The following is a 13,374-nucleotide window of genomic DNA, read 5'->3' as shown; positions in this document are numbered from 1 at the left end:
TTCTGAATTAATTGATGTTTTTGCTCAGCTAGCACGGGCCTACCTTGTATTATCCAAACACATGAGTTAGCAGACTTTTGTCTGGGTGTGCAACAGTGAATGGCCGCCAAGAAAAACGCTATAGTTTGGCTGTTTCCTTTCTTTCAATCAGCAGGAAGTTACTCACCCATCCACCAACATACGATGGTCTGAAGGTGGTGAAAAAAGCGATGATCCTTGACCACCGGGGCAGATATTAAAATCAGTGTCTGTAATACAAACCATCTCAGCTCGGCTATGTTGTTTGTAGAATGTTATAGTGTTTCACATCATCCAAGCATGAATTTTAATCATGCCTGTGGTTCCATGGAGCTTGTGCTTGTTTTGTATGAATTGCAGTGTGGTCTTGTCAACTGGGTCTCTATTGCCTACCAGATATAGCTATGAAGATACAGATATTCTGTGATATTTAACTCATGCCAAACTTTTCCTGTGAAGTACTTCCAGCTGTCCCTTAGACTTGCATTTCTTGTGAAGTGTTCAGTGTCCATCAAGACTCGGATCCCTAATGTGTCACTTTGAAAAATGTTTTACTGTTGCTTTTTGGATTGCACGGTATTCCTGAAAGCCCGATTGGACAGATAGGACCTGGCTCAATGTGGAATTTATAGTGCTGTACTGCTCTACATTTCTTTCAATGAATTGTTTTTATAAGAACATTTATATGGCTCAAATTCCCAATTCATTAAACCAGGACAGAATTCCGAACACACGCGAATGGGATGATAAACTGGCATTCTGCCTGTGCTGGATCGTGCTCAGGCCGAGCAGCACATTGTTTTTGCCTCATGGTGGGGATGCATAAACTCTTCGATCATGAAATTAATCACTATAATCACTGTTTTAAATCATGACCATCATGGTTCCTCTATAAAAACAGAAGACGTCTCAAATAATTGCTTGAACAGAGATAAATAGATAAGCGATTGACAATTTAGACAAACCTGCATGACAAAACTATGGCTGCACATGAAAATGGCAGGAGCAACTAGCCTTTCACTAAAACACAAACAAACTAGAATTCAGATTCAGATTACTTACATTTTACAACAGTTTCTTACATACACAACAAACCTGCATTAATAAAATCAAATTATTTAAGAATCTTATCAGGACACATTATGATTTCCATTTAGCTGTGTCTATAGTTCTTTTAAACATGGTTTATGTGGGGGACATTCTATTTATCATTAACATAACAATTGTGAAAGGTTAGGTCACTAGTGCAAATGTTGCACTTCACAATGCACTACAATTGCACTCCTTCTCATCATACACCCTATAGATGTTTGCTCTAAGTAAACACATATTTCTTCTCAGCGAACTCTGAATGATGATGACTTTCATTTCACTTGATGCATGGCTTTATCAAATGAAAGGCAAAGTGCTTCCTAAATCTTACAGATAAAATGAAAGCAATAACTGTTTGAGAATTACAGGCAGTGACATCTGACACTGTCCCGTTTGTTTTGCCGTGCTGCAGCCGAACCAGGATCCCATTAATATGGAGGTTTTTTATAAGGACCATATGGGAATGTGACAGTGAACCAGAGAGGGGAGTGAACACATTACATTAGGAGCACATAACTCACAAGTGTCTCATAGCGAGTAAGCCTGGGCCGGGACAGGCCAGATTTCTCCAGGAACCTCCCTGGCATCCGACCAGGGGAATTCTTGCCTTACCTTACCTTACCCGCGTCTGGAAAAGTTGACTTCTTATGCCGAAGGCCATTTTCTTCTGACACATTCGAGTAGGCCACACGATGGAAGGATTTCTAATTGCCGCACTTCGCGGCTATGATCACAGATGACAACGACGATGATGATGACGACAGTGATGATGACTACAGCGACAGCAACAGTGATGATAAAACCAGACTGAACACTGGAAATGGGATCGACATTACTCTGCTCTGACATACATCTACTATACAGCCAAGTTGTGAGCAAACATGTTTTTCCAACCAAAAAGGTTTTCTCTCCCAAAAAAAGCATGACCTCTCCTTGAGCACATCTCTCTGCCAACCTGTACTTAGGGATTCTCGTTTTCTGCAAGAGTCATCAACTGCAACGCCCTGAGCCTAACCCCATTGACATCCACTACATCCAGAATGTTACAAGAAAAGTGGAAATCACCGCTTGTGATTTGGTGCTTTTTGGGGAGAACATTGAGATGATGACAGGCACAGCACCAGATGAGTCGTTAGCACATTTATGGAATGATAGCCAGTGAACCCATTTGCCATTAGTTCATCAATTCAAAGGTAATGTCAGTGTACAGCATGTGAACACCATGCCCCCTCTCTGCCTCATGTGAACACCATGCCCCCTCTCTCCCTCATGTGAACACCATGCCCCCTCTCTCCCTCATGTGAACACCATGCCCCCTCTCTCCCTCATGTGAACACCATGCCCCCTCTCTCCCTCATGTGAACACCATGCCCCCTCTCTCCCTCATGTGAACACCATGCCCCCTCTCTCCCTCATGTGAACACCATGCCCGCTCTCTCCCTCATGTGAACACCATGCCCCCTCTCTCCCTCATGTGAACACCATGCCCCCTCTCCCTCATGTGAACACCATGTCCCCTCTCTCCCTCATGTGAACACCATGCCCCCTCTCTCCCTCATGTGAACACCATGCCCCCTCTCTCCCTCATGTGAACACCATGCCTGTCTCTCCATCATGTGAACACCATGCAGCTCTCTGCCTCATGTGTACAGCATGTCACCTCTCTCCCTCATGTGAACACCATACCCGCTCTCTCCCTCATGTGAACATCATGCCCCCTCTCTACATCATGTGAACACGATGCCCCCTCTCTCCCTCATGTGAACACCATGCCCGCTCTCTGCCTCATGTGTACAGCATGTCCTCTCTCTGCCTCATGTGAACAGCATGCCCCCTCTCTCCCTCATGTGTTCACCATGCCCCCTCTCTGCCTCATCCGCCACTGGCAGTTCCCAGAGCTCCCTCTGAACCAACACGCTTTTGCACTGCTTAATTTCTGTCACCCATGTTATAAGAGCAAGAACAAGCAAAAACACTTTGAAAAATGTTTAGTAAGTTGTTTGAAGCTATTGGCCAGTTCCATAGTGCAGTTCCTTTTTTAGGGTTTTATCGCCATTTTTTTGTATGTTATCGTTTTGATAGTAACAAGAAGCCTGCTGTAAAAAGAAGTTGGACAATTTCTCTAGTAAATGACCAGAGGAGAGGAAGTAATTTTTAGTACTTTACTCTTTTTGAATCTACATTTAAAAAATAAGCCTACTGTTAAGACATGTAATTAACATCAGGAACATTTTACTGTGCAGCTATTGACTAGTACATTATTGTGGTGTTGTTTGAGAGTGTACTAGGAGGTCTATTGGTTGGAGGTCGAATAATTTCAGCCTTTCTTTATTTTACAGTAGTCTTATTGGGACTTGAATTTGTTAAACTCTACTGTTTAACAAATTCAAGTCCCAATAAGACTACTGTAAAATAAAGAAAGGCTGAAATTATTCGACCTCCAACCATTAGACCTCCTAGTGATTCTTTCGAAGTGCACTGAGCTCAGGGACATGACAAATGCAGCGCAGGGTTTTCAATCACAGTTTTTAGGTTTACAACACAACTTATTTGTCTGGAGTCTGGAGGGTGTTTTTACTGTTCAACAAATGCCTCAAACTTGTCTTGAACCCTATCATTGTGCAGAACTGCTTTCATCAGTTAAATACTTTGGTACATCATGTTGTTGCTATATCAATTTTGTCCAATGCATTTGTGATTGGCACTGGAGTATATCAGGTAACTTTCCTTAACACAGTCCTGGAAAATCACTACTTGTGGGATGGTGAAGTAAGTAAGGCTGTGAATGATGATATACAACTCTAGCAGATGCTTATCTACAAGGACATTTTTATCAGTATGCATCCTGGGAATGCATAGCCAATGTTCTTGATAGTGTTGTCCTATTGTTCTACCAACTGAACAACAGGAATTTACACAGGTGAATCCGTACAACACCTTACCATGTAACATAACAAATATTTACTTTATACATTTTTGTATTATTTGTAAATGTCAAAGCATAGTTCATGCTTTTGGATTTAATTAATTTGGTTTAGGCACTTTGCAAGTCTACCCAGGGAATTTTGACAAGGCACTATGTTATTATATTTAACTTTTTTTAACATCTTAACTGTGAAGGAATGTTTTTGTTGTATGTGTATTTCAAATTCCTGAGAAGACATTGATGACACTCAGAAAGTCATTCTATAGATCAACATGTAGAGCTGTTGCTAAAGCAACATGTTAACATGGGATTTGTTTCTGAGAGATGCATAATGATAAAGAAAAATGTACTGCTTGTCAATTAACCAAAATGTAAGCACTAACGTATATCTTCTTTGGGATGTAAATTATAGATATCCTACACTTAAACAAACTGGTACCTAAGCAGCTTCATCTCTTCACATACTGTGCTTTCATGTGAGCTCAATTAAAGACATATGTGGCATTTAAAATCACCTGTACTGCACCATAATCAGACATTCAGCTTGTATGTGCATCAGTTAATATTGTCACAATTTTGAGTGCTATGCTACTAATAGCTTTGCACATGGATCGTTTGTCAAAGCAGATAAATTAAATGGTTTATACTCCTGACCTAATTTATTAACTCAGAAAGCTAAATTGCCATTTGTGCTTTTTTCGCTTTTCAATTTCTTTATATATTGACATTTATTATGGACATTGTCTCAAGGCACTTTATAGAGGCCTGAACCTGAATACACATTACTATGCAGTAGGACTCTACAGTAGGATACTGTTTCATTTTACTACAATTTTACATAATGCAATTGTAATATGCAGTAATACAAAACAGTTATACTATACCGTTAAAAAACACGCACAATTCAGATAACAGTGCACAAAGCATCATGGGCAAGGAAATGTCTAAGTTGTCATTTCACTACAACTTCAAGAGCTCTCATCTTCCCCAACTGAAGGAAAATATTCCCCTGTCCATCTCTTCCTTCTCCAGGAGTGAAGCCACCTGTCTTCCAGAGGGCACCCTGTCTCAAAGAAACGAGGTGCAGCTGGAAATGCTATTTAACTTCACCCACCTGGCACTTTCCCTTGTGATCTCACTGAACATGAATTTATTATGAGGCTTTGATCAGTGTTTTAAAAGTTCAGGATGAAGGCGCCTGTACTAATAATGCATGGTGCACAATTAGGCTACTGTCTGGAGATTTCCATTAATATAGATTTATGTAGATTGTGGCTGAATAAGGGTGGAATCTGGATCCTCACTTTTTTGAATTTGAAGAATCCTAGAGCAGCGGTTTAAGATAGAAGAACAGCACACAGTGACCCTGTAAAACCTGAAATGGTCAACAACAGCTGAAATAAATGGAGAAGGATGTGCTCTCTGGATGAATATTGTCTTTGATGTAATGTGGGACAGCAGATTCACCTAATTTGTATGTCCATTGGGGGTTACCCATGAGGAACCCACATTCAACATGCTACAGAACTGCTGTGAACCTCAAGGTCGGCTACAGCGTGGCTTGGTGTGGATCAGCCCAAACCCAATGACAAACTTCAGAACAGTTTTTGACATCTGCCGTAGCCCTGCTTGGTGGGGGGTTGAGGGTGGTGGAGGGGGGGGGTGAGGTATCATAAAATACCACTTTGATTTTCTGTAATGTACGACCCTGTCTAATTAAGAGACTGATTATGTGGTTCCCCTTTTCATGTGTGCACACCATATGAGTGTGGATGGGTTACACACGCAGACGTGTGTGCACCATGTAAATGGCGTGCTCCCTGTAATAAGTGTGAAAGCTTCAATTGGTCTTTGCCTATGACAAGAGGACGCTGGTGGCATGCGGTGTAGTCAGTGGGAGAGACCACAGGAGCAAGAAACAGTTGAAGAAAATCGTGAACTGCAGTAAGGCGCCATTGGAGCCCAATCAAGCGACAAAAATCTCTTCACCGTAACCTTTAAATGGTAGCTTCCTGTCAGTAATTGCAACTTTCACATTCTCTAAAGAACCCATGACATTGCACTTGAGTTTGAAGCTTTTGGAGCAATGCAACATTTAAGTTTTCTTGATCACTAAAACGTGTTGGTTTACTCCTTGAGTCTGTCATTTGAGTTGCCTACACATGAATAATTGGCAGTTGCATTAATTGTTCTCAGATACCATCTTGACATCTACTGTAGTTTTATGGATTTCTGGATCTGGCATTAACACTGAAGTAATCTGGAGAGCAACCAACTTTAAAACCTACAAGCTGCCTGAATAATTATTATTGAATAATTTTCAATAATGTGTGGACATGAGAAGACAATCATACTACATGTGAGTCCACTTCGCCATATAAAGCAGAGGTTTGATGATAACAGAAGTCCCACTTGTAATATCATGGATCAGCTCCGACAGTGTGTCACTGAACAACTACTATTGGTCGAAGACTTTCTCTCTTATCACCACGGTAGGTGCAGGTCAAGGATGGTTAATCTATTATGTGATCTATTATTTGGCAGGCAGGGCAGAAACAGATATTGGATACTTCATATCCAGTTCTGTGGAGGAAAACTTCTTGAACAGTCTGTGAGAGGTTACCTAGTGGTATTACATTGACGAAAGTCAGCCCATTTTGGGGAGCGCAGGTTATAGTTACAAACTGAGAGCTCATGGACCTAACAATGAAGTGAATCCTCTGGATATATGAAGAAGTTACAAACACTGGTTTGTGATTAATCTTCCTAACTGTTCTGTTCCACGACAAAGTTAGTAATAGGTGTTGGAAGAGAGGGTAGCGAAATGTATACCATTTGTTGGGCCCCACAAGTTCAATTCATAGACAGAGCTGAGAATGACAAACAAAACAAACAAACAAACAAGGCTGACTTCAGCCAGTTTTTATTTGCACAAACGACACACAGTAACACACTTGTGCATCTATAGTGGCGATCAGGACACACACAAACACACATGCAGGCCTGAGGTCGCAGTGAATGTTATCTCTGCATTTCTCCCATCTTGGACTGTCCTTCCTCCAGGACCCCCCAGGAGCAGTTGGCAGCCTTTAAGCGTCCGGGGACCAAGTCAAGTGATCCGTCTTGGTCAGGGATACCTGAATACCAGTAATAAACCTTGTATGATCACAGTGGTGTAGAAAAGTCAGTGTCTAAAGAGGCCAGTGTATTTGCAGAAGTGCAAAATGTAGGTCTTCAGAATATTTACTGGAGCTTGTCTAAGTGACGATCACATCAAAAATCTCCATAACCTCTGGTATTATTTAGAAGTGCTCCCTCCTCTGGTCAGGATGAAAATGTGAATGTTCAAGATGAGACGTCTCTGTAAGTGTAGCAACACTGCCATCATGTGTTAAACTTTTGAACCACTTCATTGAGAACAGACCTCTAGGGGTAAGGAAGAGTACTGCATACAACTGAGCACAAATACAGCTGTCATATGTCATTATGCATTAAAGGAAAACTATCTACTGATATATCACCATGTATCAATTCGCCAAATATAATAGTGGACTGAAAACTGGTTTGAATTACCTGCAGTGCATGGGTTGTCCATTTTTTGGGAAAAGATGAGTGTCTATGGGGCCTTTACGAGGTGAAAAGACAATGGCAGAGATATTTGTGGCCATGGGTGTACCTGTTGTTTCAATGCATCCAGGCAGATCTGACCATTCCAAAACACACTAACAGAAAGTTATGTACATCTCAGATCGGAGCTTGGTCACACAAAGATCCAATTTGAAAATCAAAGAGGAGATGGCTTAGACACTGGATATTTCCAAAATGACACTGATTTACCACATTTTTTTCGGTCGAACACACCATAATAAAGCCATTTTTGCAAAGACAACTTAAGAGATGGTGAGTATTGGTTATGAGTTGTATTTTACTAAATCTAATGAATAGGACAATGACAACAACAGAGACACTTTGGCACAATCTTCTGTGGCTGATGATAATTCTACTACTGGCACTTCTGATCTGATCAGTTAAGTTGCATACAGAGTTATGTCTTATGTATATCTCACATCAAAAGGCTCTGATCACTCAAACTACATGAAACGACAACCTGGCTTATGATGCTCGAAAGTGAATTTAAATGACCATTTCAAATGATTGAGCCAGCTGAATAATTCTCCCCAGACTAGTACAGATAAATAATATGGAAATAACTGTCCAATGTCAACAAAAAGGTTTAATAACAAACTGAAATATTTCACTGCACCATTTTATCGTACATTTTGTCATCCAATCTGTTTGTTTAAAACCAACTTATCCCTTTTAACACCAAATCTGCTCAATCATAATTGGAAAAAACACCACAAGCCTCACTTTACTGAGCCTGTTTTAATAGAGGACAAAACAACTACAAAATTACATTGGAACAGAAAAGCAGTGTATCCTTTGAACTGCTGTAGTTTGCACATTTCTAAAAGCAATGCAACTGTTCCACTCAGATTACATCAATTGCAGTTGTAAATAAATCAAAACCATGTTTAATGAAATACACATTATAAGCTTCACTAAGCTTGAGCTTCACTATAGTCCATATCCCCACATCAACCTGTTTATTTGGTCCAACTGACTTTGGGAATATCATAATGTTCAGTGAGAGTATCCAGGTGTCTGTTGAATTCCTGAAATAAAAAATAAGAAAAATACACGGTGTGTTTATAAAGGAGGACAAAGTTAACCGTTACAAACAATCAATCAGTTACTTTGATCCTTCACACAATGCCCTTTATAAACAAAACTAGTTTATTTTTTGTTAGGTTAATCAAATCTCACTGTTACTTACCTCAACTCTCCTTTTGTGGGTTTTAACTGCTTTATTCAGAATACGTTCCATTTGCTGTTGGGGGTGTCACACATTAACACAAGTGTAAATAAGTGTTAATCGAGAGAAATCATAACAAGGTGGTCACATAAATATGCAAGGCCGTGTTACAGAAAAACTGGACATAGTCCCATAATCGCGATCTTTAATATATTAGTAATATAGTAAGATACAACTTAAACGTTTGGCTAAATGATCCAAGTACGAAACATACTTACTCTTCTTTCTTGAATTTTATCGAAGGCCATTTGAGCTGGTGTCCTTTTGTCGATGTACGTTTTCTCGCTTTCTTCCTCTTGAGATTGCCTAAATTGTTGTTCACCCAGTTTCTTCTTTTCTTTGTCCTTCTTCTTTTTCCTACACACACACACACACACACACACACACACACACACACACACACACACACACACACACACACACACACACACACACACACACACACACACACACACACACACACAAATTACTTATCTAAATGATACGTTCTGCCTGGTTAATTTAGCCTAGATACAACTGCAAGTCAATAGCTGTAAGCTAAACAGCTATCTAGCTAACATGAAGGCAGCTATTCATAGACTCCTGTATTAGCAAAATAATCTCTAACTTCAGATTATAAAGTATATCATAATATAAAGGTAAGATATAATGACTAAATGCGGAGCAAACTTTACTACCTCCCTATGGATAACTCTATTTGTCAATTAATACAAATTGGGAAGCTTGTGTTTAGTAAGGTAACCGTGCTATCCATGGATAGTCAGTCAGCTAGATACATTAGATACTGGTACCCGAGTTATGCCAATGCTTTCTCAAAGACAAAATACCAAAACGAATACCTTACACGGCTGTATGCTGTTTAAAAAATAAATATCTTACTTCTTAGCAGACGACAGATCCCCTACTCCTTTCAGTTTTAGAGCACCCTTCTGGACACTCCCGTATTCGGCCATGTTTTCGCAATGTTTGGCTGTTGCGTATGTAGCGTATTTTTTGTTGTGGTGTGCTCACACGTTTCCGCCTATTGGCGGAAGTACTACCCTTAACATTTTTCGATTGAAATATTAAGACTAGTTTGTTATATTTGATGTATCTATTTCATTAAAACATTTATAACCTTTTTTTTCTTCAAAGTATGCAATGTACTTATATTTATTTGAATGAGAGTACAATGGTAGGAACCTTTATTCTCCAGCAACCGGAAGTGTATGTGTCGGACATTTGACACGCGTTGGTAATGTCATGCTGTAGAAATGGCTAGTAATGTATTATGGTGTTTAGCGAAGAAATTCAACTTTCTAAATGTTGGTGTTCCTACAGTAAGGTGTGCATGCAGTGCCTTATCAGCTTTTCAGACACGAGGATATGCAAAGAAAGTTGGTAAGTATTGTGAACACTTTATAATCAGCATATTTATACTTAGCGACCTTGATAGCTGACTTGGATAGCTAGCAAATGAATTGCTTCGATATCTAAAACTTCATGACACGTTGCTTTAATATTTATCAGAGATGTATGTTGCCGTCAGTTATTTGAAAGGCCAAGTTCTTGAAAGAGGAACATTGGTTGCTGTTTTTTCTTAAACTTGTGTAGCATTACATTAATCTGCGAAACGTTATCTTTCTTTCTAGCTGCTAAAGGGAAGGGGAAAGGAATGGTTAAAGAAGTACTGAAGGGCCCAGAGGTGTGCAAAGACCCAGTTAGACTGGTCTCACATGCTGTGGGAGTGAATATCTTCAAACAGGGCGAAGATCCTCCATTAAAGTCGCGTGAAGAATACCCAGAATGGTATGTTACTATTTCTTGTCACTCTTAACATGCATTGTATCTCTTCAAGATGATGTGTTGTCATGAGTAAAATGGGCATTGCTTTCAGAAGTCCTTTTTCTGTAATGTGCACAATAAGAAAAACAAATAGCCACAAGCAGCCCACTAGACCTGTGATTGTGAGTCTATGAAAATAAGTCTGCCTCTTCTGCAGATATAGTTTGAGTGTGATTTTTTTTTTATATAAACCCCTCCAAAAAAGTTCGGAAACGTTTTTTTCGGTTGATTATTCTTCCCCTTTAATAATACCAATTGTACATCGTTGGAAAGCCTGATTAGTTACATTTACAACGAGGTACAACTTGCCAAAACCCCCTGCAATATTCTTCTGTTGGTATTCACTCTTGTTTTGAGTTGCTTGGTGAATTTGATGATTCTCCCACAGTATTAAGGAAAAAAACAACACATATTTACCATTTTTACACTTTATTCATTTTACACTGTCAAGGACCTCAGTAGCATGTGGATCGTGCATTCGTGGAATGAGCAACACAGCTAACCATGTGGGTAGCAGCCCAAAAATGTTTGCCAAAATCCCCTGCAATATTCTTCTGTTGGAATTTAGTGAGATATCGGAATGAGATTCTGGAGCCAGTGGCGATCCCATATCTCCAGAATCTGGGACCTAACTCCATCCTCCAGGATGACCACACTCGCCCCCACAGAGGCAGGATCATCACAGAGTACCTCCAGAACTTGGGAGTGGAGAGGATGGAATGGCCTGCCGTGAGTCCAGACCTCAGCCCAATTGAATACTTGTGGGATCAGCTTGGGCGTGCTGTACGTGCCAGAGTGACCAACGCATGTTGGCTGACTTGCTACAAATTCTGGTTCAGGATTGGGATGCCATCCCACAGGAGGTGCCAAGCTGTTTTGGCTGCGTATGGATCTTCCACATGCTACTGAGGTCCCTGTCAGTGTAAAAATGGTCAATATGTGTTGTTTTTTCCTTAATACTGTGGGAGAATCATCCAATCCACCAGCAACTCAAAACAAGAGTGAATACCATCAGAAGAATATTGCAGGGGATTTTGGCAAAAAAATGTGGGCCGCTACCCACACGGTTAGCTGTGTTGCTCATTCCACGAATGCACGATCCTTACAAGTTGTACCTCGTTGTAAAGGTGACCAATCAGGCTTTCCAACGATATACAATACAATACCAATTGGTATTATTAAAGGGGAGGGATAATCGACTGCAGAAACGTTTTCGAACTTTTTTTGAGGAGTTTATATAAAAAATCACACTCAAACAGAGGGTGCGAAAAACTAATTTTACAAATAGTTCTGCATGAATGAGTCGACCTGCCTTTGGCAAAAAAGGGAAGTTCAATTATCCTAAGACTCAAGTCACTGTTAATAAGATTCATAATTTACATTCATACCACTTTCTGGTGCTCCATAGATTTACATTTAGTCACTTAGCAGACACTTTTATCCAAAGCGACGTACAAGGGAGAGAACAATTAAGCTACAAGCAATAGAGACCTAATGCAATAGAGTTACATTATGTGCATTTAATATTTGTCTGAAGTGAGAAGTTGATCCATGTTATTTTTTAGAGACAAATAATGCTCCAGAACAATGGAAATGTGTATTGCAACGATTCAGAATTTGTTTCTGAATATATCTGAATTTCCGAGTTATAAAAATTCTCCTCTGCATTGTAGGTTGTTTCAGCTCAGATTGGGCCCCCCGCAAAAACTCTCAGACCTGGATCCTGAGAGTCGTGAATACTGGAAGATTCTGAGGAAGGAACACATGTTGCGCTTCAACAGATTACACAAAGGCAAAAAACTCTAGGGGCTGTGACAGTCCTGCCTAGCTGGAAAACAAAGAACTGTTTTTTTTCCTCCTTTTGATATCAAGCGTGTTACTTAAAATGAATGGATCTACCCACATGCACAGCCTACCATTGTGTTTTTTTTTTTAACATTCATACGCACGTTCAAAGGGTGCATCAGTAGTTTGGCAATTTAGTTTGGTCACACTGTTAATACTTTGGCATTTTCAGTGGTACCGGTAATTGGTATAATTTGGCAACAATGATTTTACATGATGTCTGAGAAGATTTTTTTTTTTAAATACACAGATATAAATATGATTGGAAACCAAACTAATATTATTTAATTCTCATGGCAAGGTTTTTTATAATACTGTACATATTTGTTCTGTGTTGTAACTTGCAGAAATACAAAAGGGGATGTAGTATAATGAATATGATGTGTGTATTACTAATATATCAATGAATATCAAAAGCATTTTCTGTGTTTCTTTCTAAGTAAGAAAAACTGAGTGTCAAACTCATAGTTGTTGAACAACTATCAGAATTGTCTGAATGATTACATATGTAGATTATGTACAAAGATACCGAAATGATGCTGAGTGGTACACGGGTGTGGTGTTAGAGAGGATATCCATCTGTCAGGTCTGCTTTAGTGTACTTAATCAAAGAAACGTAGTTGACAATATCATTCCATTCTAACAGCACAAATACCTCAATGTTAATCCTTTTTCAGTTTGGGGCACTGTGAATGGAAATATTAGTGAGTTGCCAGAGTCATCTCAAAATATACCCAGTCATAATGAAATAAAAAATACTTAAAAGTGTAAGAAATGTTGGATTCTAGCGTCT

The 13,374-nt window shown here is 39.6% G+C and overlaps 2 protein-coding genes across 2 annotated transcripts; one reads left to right on the top strand and one right to left on the bottom strand.

Annotated features, from left to right (window-relative positions):
• Window positions 1-8,252: 8,252 nt before the first annotated feature.
• On the bottom strand, window positions 8,253-9,894 carry fam32a (family with sequence similarity 32 member A). Its single transcript, XM_080831828.1, has 4 exons — window positions 9,792-9,894; window positions 9,131-9,269; window positions 8,874-8,927; window positions 8,253-8,712 (listed from the first exon to the last, which is right to left on the bottom strand). The coding sequence occupies exons 1-4, from the start codon at window positions 9,863-9,865 to the stop codon at window positions 8,644-8,646; spliced, it is 336 nt and encodes a 111-aa protein (XP_080687954.1). The 5' UTR covers window positions 9,866-9,894; the 3' UTR covers window positions 8,253-8,643.
• A 243-nt stretch (window positions 9,895-10,137) lies between these two features.
• mrpl54 (mitochondrial ribosomal protein L54) lies at window positions 10,138-12,997 on the top strand. Its single transcript, XM_080833575.1, has 3 exons — window positions 10,138-10,292; window positions 10,544-10,700; window positions 12,410-12,997. Exons 1-3 carry the CDS (start codon window positions 10,166-10,168, stop codon window positions 12,540-12,542), a joined length of 417 nt encoding a protein of 138 aa, XP_080689701.1. The 5' UTR covers window positions 10,138-10,165; the 3' UTR covers window positions 12,543-12,997.
• The last annotated feature ends 377 nt before the right edge of the window (window positions 12,998-13,374 follow it).

The sequence above is a fragment of the Sprattus sprattus genome (genome assembly GCF_963457725.1).
Source record: "Sprattus sprattus genome assembly, chromosome: 2".
In the NCBI taxonomy this organism is placed as follows: domain Eukaryota; kingdom Metazoa; phylum Chordata; class Actinopteri; order Clupeiformes; family Clupeidae; genus Sprattus; species Sprattus sprattus.
The sequence above is the reverse complement of the archived record's forward strand: the minus strand, read 5'-3'. Positions and strand labels throughout refer to the sequence as shown.